This window comes from Phaseolus vulgaris, chromosome 3 (assembly GCF_051622355.1).
Source record: "Phaseolus vulgaris cultivar YP4 chromosome 3, ASM5162235v1, whole genome shotgun sequence".
NCBI lineage: Eukaryota > Viridiplantae > Streptophyta > Magnoliopsida > Fabales > Fabaceae > Phaseolus > Phaseolus vulgaris.
The window spans coordinates 36152008-36158465 of record NC_143500.1 but is presented as its reverse complement, the minus strand read 5'-3'; the positions used below and the strand labels follow the sequence as shown (position 1 = coordinate 36158465).

Sequence of the window (6458 nt, the reverse complement as noted above, 5' to 3'; positions counted from 1 at the left end):
ACGCGAGGAGCACGTGAGGCATGGCGGTTTATAGAGGGAACAGCGAAGAGTAAAGTTAAGGTGGTAGTTTGTAAGTAGTAGAGTTCACAAATTGAGAATTTCGGTAGACACAAGAATAAACCTGAACCCAACGAATCAACCAACCAACCCCATAAACCCTAACTTCCATATTTCTTCTTCAATGGCCACCCTCGACCCAATCCAAAACGGCACCACCAATCCCCTTCTATCGGACAATCCCGACCAAGCTGAACCTCCCTCCACCACCTCCGACGACGACCACACTACCGAGGCCGCTGCCGAGAAGCGGTGGCCGGGATGGCCCGGCCTCTGCGTGTTCCGCCTCATCGTGCCGGTCCTTAAAGTTGGAAGCATCATTGGCCGCAAGGGGGAGCTCATCAAGAAGACCTGCGAGGAAACGAAAGCTCGCATTCGAGTCCTCGACGGCGCGGTTGGCACGCCCGATCGAATCGTGAGTGTTCCCTATTTCAGTTCTAGGGTTTCTTCGTTTTTATTACTTGCTGGATTTTGTTAGGCTCCGTCATTTCTCATGGAATATTCAATATTGCTTGTATAGTACTAGTATGGATTTTTACTTTCACTGCCTGGAGGTTACAAGTTGGATTCTTTGTGCTCGCGTATTGGTTTTAGCTCATTGCGTTACTACCCTTAGTTTCCAACTTAAATTGTTATTCTAGTTTCATTGATTGTGAGGTTTTTTCGTTAGATATATAGTTTCTCGGAGTGTTTTATAGTATTTGTGGGGTGGTTTCTATGTTGATTTTTTTGTTAATGCTTACGGGAGGCACATGATAAGCGTAGTATCAGTGGTTGTAACTTCACCTGTAGTGTTAGGGTTTGAATCTATGGGAACCCACGGTTAGTTAACCCCCGAAAAATGCTTGTGGGTGGTGTGGCCGTATGTATTATTGCCACGTTGCTTAGGTTCCAATTATTTTGAATTATAAGTCAGGCCACCGTGTCTGTTCAGTTCGGGATAATCTTTTCACAAGCACATAACGATGTTGTTTCCCTTATAATTTATGTTGCTTACAGCTTTCAATGCAGGTAGCAAATTGCCAAAGTGAATGGAAGTTGACTACGTTATTTAATTGGTGTATGTGTTGTGCAGATGATGCTTGTTTTCAAATAACTTTTTTTCACGCTTATCTTAGATGATAACTTCTATTTGATTTGTGTAGTTCGGTTTTGTCATTATATTGTTTGAATTTTGTTTTTAGGTACTAATATCAGGGAAGGAAGAGCCAGAGGCAGCACTTTCTCCTGCTATGGATGCTGTCATAAGGATTTTTAAACGTATCTCAGGGTTGTCTGAAATTGATGGGGAGAATAAAGCAGCAGGGCTTGCATTTTGTTCCGTTCGTTTATTGGTGGCCTCAACGCAGGCTATCAATTTGATTGGAAAACAGGGTTCATTAATTAAATCTATACAAGAGAGTACCAGTGCTTCCGTTAGAGTACTTTCTGGAGGTGTGCCTGCTGTCCCTGTTATCCGATAATGTGGCATACATCATCTATGATTTTCTCCCTGTCTTGATAGCATCCTTTTATTTTGCCTATTCTTCCTTATATTGACTGACGTCATATAAAGTGTGCTGAATCATATATTTAATTACTGACATTTGGTTTACCGGTTTCTACGGAAGATTCTTGAAATGAGGTGGTTTTGTCTTTTAAGTGTTTTTACCACTTAGATAGTGGCTAGAATCTAAATGAAGTAAAGATGTATTCATAACCTTTATTCATACCAAATCATTTTCCTCATAGACGAGGTTCCCTTTTATGCTGCTGCGGATGAGAGGATTGTTGAGCTGCAGGGAGAAGCCATGAAGGTCCTTAAGGCTCTGGAAGCAGTAGTTGGGCACCTGAGGAAGTTTTTGATTGACCCCAGTGTTCTTCCTTTATTTGAGAAAAGTGTAAGTTTTATCTTTTCCAATTTTTAAATTATGCTGAAATTGTCAATACCAGTGTATATCATGTACTTTACTGTTATTTTATTTAGCTCCCATGTTGACTATCATGTATTTACACTAAGATGTGTTTTTTTTTTATTCAAGTACAATGCATCAATCTCCCAAGAGCGACAAGTAGATACTACTTGGGTTGACAAACCATCACTGCATAGTGCTTCACAACCTAGCATTGCGAATGATATTCCTCTTTCATCAAAAAGGGAGTCTCTCTTTGCTGACCGTGAAAGCCATTTGGATTCATTTCTCCCTCCCTCTACAATGTCAATATATGGGCAAGATTCTTCACTTTCTAGTCTTCGTTCTTCAGCACTCAGTCGTTCCAGTGCTCCTCCTATTGTTACCACGGTTAGTAATTTCAAGCATCAACAAATTTTGATGTTCTATTTGATATGGGAATTTCCTTGGTAACTTGTCAATTCCGTTGTTATTTTTTTTTTCTTTTTACCATTGATTGTTATATTTTCTTTTTACTATCTGTCGGAAAAAAAAGGCTAATTTACTTAGTCCCTATAATTTATTTGGATTCAATTCAGTCTCTCTTTTACTAAAAGGTTCAATTGAGTTCCACAATTTTAAAAATGGCAGCACCCTTGCCAATCTGTTGAATTCATTATTATTGGGCTGCTGCAGAATGAAGTCTGTTTTTTTAATTGGGCTTGCTGCACATTTGTTTTTTGGGCAAAAATTGAATTTGGAGGAGCATCATATTTTTTAAGGAATGTGTGGGAGGGAGTGGATCAAATTCAAGTGAGGTTAATAGAATTGCAACTTCTAATAGAAGTAAAAATGTTCTAGGAAACTATTAATTTTTTTTTAATATGAAAGTAGACTCTTACGAGTCTACGTGTCGAGTTTACGAGTCGAGTCTACGGAGCTCTCACGAGTCTACGTAGACTCGCGAGTTTGACAACCTTGCTCATACCTTACCGAGTTAACTCGGTAGTAGACTCAGTGAACTCGTTCAAACTCGTGAGTCTGCTCTAAGTTGGCTAGTTCAATTGGGTTTTTGTTTTAACCCAAAACGATGTCTTTAGGGTTTGTGTTTTTTTTGTTTCACGTTCGTTTTGTTTTGGTGGTGTTGCGTCTTCTCTAGATTGCGGAGGTCATACGTCTTCTCTGAACAAGTGCGGCGATGGTGGCGATCGAGCAGAGGAGGTTGCGCAGTGGTGGCGATTGTGCAGAGGAGGTCACACGGTGGTGGCGGTTTGTGTGGTTGCGGTGGTCGCGGGTGGCAGGTCTACAATGGTGTTGGAGTTGTGGTCCATTAGACTGTATGAAATCAATGTCACGATAACCTTAGTTGGGAACAAGAAAGCTTTCCACCTGTGGCTGAGCAAACCGATGATGCCTGGTGAATGACCCTTTGTTGTGGCAAGTCAACCACTAGATTAGTATGAGTTATGAGTTTATGTGCTCTCTGAATTGTCAGGGCTGCAATCCAATGCTGCAGGTCTCAAGATAGATGCAGGCAGAACAGTCAGATGTGGTTGACATTATCATGAGTGGTGTCGATGAGGAAGAAGTATCAGTGAAATAATATTGTTTTTTGTAATTACATTTGTTTTTAAATTGTTCAATAATAGCAAAATATAGAGACAGTTTTTAACCACCCATATTCATATGAAAACTACTAAAAATCACAAAACTAACAACCTTGGTCCCAATTAAACGGAAGGGCCACAAATAGCTGCCTTTTATTGATTTAAGAGACTTAATTGGATCTTTTTTATTAAAATAGAGATTAGATTGAATCAAATAAATTGAGGGACCAAATAGGTAATTTAGCCAAAAAAATAACCATTATTACTAATTTTTTATTTAAGAGCTTTTATACAATTTGATTCATGTTATCCAAATTTTAAATGAAGGTACATTAATTTCTGATTTATTATTCATGTACTTTTCTACCTATTATTCTGATGATGATCTGGCTATGGGCCAAGCTTTTAAAGTGACTCATACTATATGATTTTGTCACTCTAGCATGGACCGAAGGCATGCTTTCTTTTCCACTTCTACATATCTGCTTATGCATCAATCTTCTTTGTTTTTATTATTTTAGTGTTTGACAATGATGGTAACTTCCACCTTCATTTACTGTTTCTACTTATTAGGTAATACAAACAATGCAAATACCACTGTCCTATGCAGAGGACATTATTGGTATACAAGGGACTAATATTGATTACATTCGCCGCACCAGTGGAGCAATACTGACCGTGCAGGAGAGCCGGGTGCCTGATGAAATCATTGTGGAAATTAAAGGCACCTCATCTCAGGTTCAGACAGCACAACAGTTGATTCAGGTACGAGACTCAAGCCTATGAAACGAAAGTCATGCTTTTGTGGTCCTGTTACTTTTGTATGACTATATGCATTGGGTTTATATATGTACGCTTGGGCAGGTACATTTTCTTTTTTGTGTAGATGTATATGGTGGATTCCTCTAACATATTCATTGTACAGTCACTTTTTGTCGACATTAAAACTTCACTAGTTAGAATGCTTAGTTGATATCCATTCCTCATGTTGGCTGAAACATTTATTCTACTTAGAATTAGATCACTTGGTTGGATAATGGAAGAACAGTAAAAGAAGCTACGAGAAATGAGATAAAAATGATTAATCTATCTTTATTAAGAGGTAAAGTAGGACATGAAAGTAATGAAGATTCTACCCACTTAATGTTCTAGATTAGTTTAGTATTCCTGTTCATAATATGTTGGTGGGGGTGGAAGGAGGAGAAAGAAATGTCAGTTTTCAATTTTCAGAAATACATCTACAAACTAATCTAGAACATTAAGTGGGTAGAATCTGAACCTATCAAATACTCGCAACTAAAAAGTATGACCATTGCATGATTTTCTTTAAGGTACATATGATTGCGATTGGATGTCTGTTAGTTGGGCTTTTCCCCTAGTAGACGGCAAACCAATCCCTTTTTGGGTGATGGGATTTTACATAAGATATGAGAACTTCATCTTTATTCTGGATTTTTTATAAATTCATTTATTATCAAATGAAATTACCAGACGTGTCAGTTTCTATGTTACTCTTAAATTTTGTTGCAAGCACCTTTTACTTAATATATATCCTGGCTGCCTCCTCTTTAGGAATGTTTCACTAATTGTGGAATAAAGAGTTGGCATGATTACAACCATAATTCATTTCTGGTCTTCTGCTGTATGTTTCATTCATTCAATTTTCATACAGATTAATGAATTTTGATTGGATACTACCCATCACCGATCGAATTCATACCAAAAGAATAGATTTAGGGATGACAATGGGTTGGGTATAGGTTGTACCTACTTGCTATACTCTTTAAATTTATTTATACCCACGGATATTTATGAATGAATACCTGCAGATATTTTTTAATTTTAAATAAAATTATTTTAAAAGATTTCTTTAAGATATAAATGTAGATAAAAAATAAATTTTTGAAATATTATTCAAATAAAAAATAAATTATTACTGCAAATAAATATGGTCTTTCTAATTATTTTTTAAATAAGTTGCACCACAAAGGATAAAGTTTTAAAAATTTATCTTTTTAAAATATGATTAGACTTGACCCACATATATCATGACTGCATCCATATGATTAGGGATTTTTTTTTCATATTTAGATTTACTTTGTATGGTTATACTGATAGAAATGTGTTGTGTTACAGGAAGTTATAAGTAATCACAAAGAACCTGTCACGAGTAATTACAGCAGGTTAGATACAGGTCTGAGGTCTTCTTATTCTCAGCTGGGCAGTTCGTCTTATTCGTCATCTTCCTACAGCGGGTATGGATCTTCTGGTCTAGGAGGCTATAGTACTTTCAGACTTTGAATTGCTTTCTCTAGGTCACTATGACTTCATTTTGAGCCTAATTGTTCTAATTGGGTGTGATTGGGTAGTCTTTGATGTGGCCAGAGTGAATGGCATGTGAAATATTAACCATTTTCAGGAGGATGTTTAGTTTTGTAGTGTATATGTGCATTGATTTAAAGCATAATTATGGGATCTATAGGGCATGCAAACTATATGTTATAATTTTATTTTATCCTTCCAATGCTAACTATTCTTTCCTTCACCTGTCATTACTTTAAATACTTCAAAATATAAAATATTTAGTTAATGCAATATTTCCGATTTTAGATATTAAAACTTTATTTTAAACTTGATACACTATCGAAAAGTTTTTATTGATTCACTCGTTTATTAAATATTCTCAATTGAATAAAATATAACACTATATTAGAAATTTCAAATATTTTAAATTTGATTCAGTAATAAAATGTTTTAAAAAATGTCTTGACATTTTCTTATTTTTATGTGCTTATCCAATTTAACATTGGTGACATTAATATTATATTAGACACTAATGAGTATTAACTGGAATGGTCACTGATATGAAACAGTAATAAGGGTTTTGGTATTTAGAAGATAAAATAATAATTTCCGATTTTAA

At 36.2% G+C, this 6458-nt stretch overlaps 1 protein-coding gene across 2 annotated transcripts; it reads left to right on the top strand.

Annotated features, from left to right (window-relative positions):
* Positions 1–6080, top strand: LOC137807262 (RNA-binding KH domain-containing protein PEPPER). 2 transcript variants are annotated; one of them, XM_068607790.2, is made up of 6 exons: positions 1–472; positions 1242–1491; positions 1789–1937; positions 2079–2339; positions 4109–4300; positions 5672–6080. In XM_068607790.2, the coding sequence occupies exons 1-6, from the start codon at positions 182–184 to the stop codon at positions 5834–5836; spliced, it is 1308 nt and encodes a 435-aa protein (XP_068463891.1). In that variant the 5' UTR covers positions 1–181; the 3' UTR covers positions 5837–6080. The 2 variants fall into 2 exon arrangements, 1 of the variants encoding a protein (XP_068463891.1); XR_016519757.1 differs by having other exon boundaries at positions 51–472; positions 3088–4300.
* Positions 6081–6458: the final 378 nt, after the last annotated feature.

Excerpts from the sequence above, each read along its gene's own strand:
- LOC137807262 (XM_068607790.2), top strand. The coding sequence starts at position 182 with ATGGCCACCCTCGACCCAATCCAAAACGGCACCACCAATCCCCTTCTA. Across the intron at positions 473-1,241 it reads TTGGCACGCCCGATCGAATC|GTACTAATATCAGGGAAGGA; the intron begins GTGAGTGTTCCC and ends TTTTGTTTTTAG. Across the intron at positions 2,340-4,108 it reads CTCCTCCTATTGTTACCACG|GTAATACAAACAATGCAAAT; the intron begins GTTAGTAATTTC and ends TCTACTTATTAG.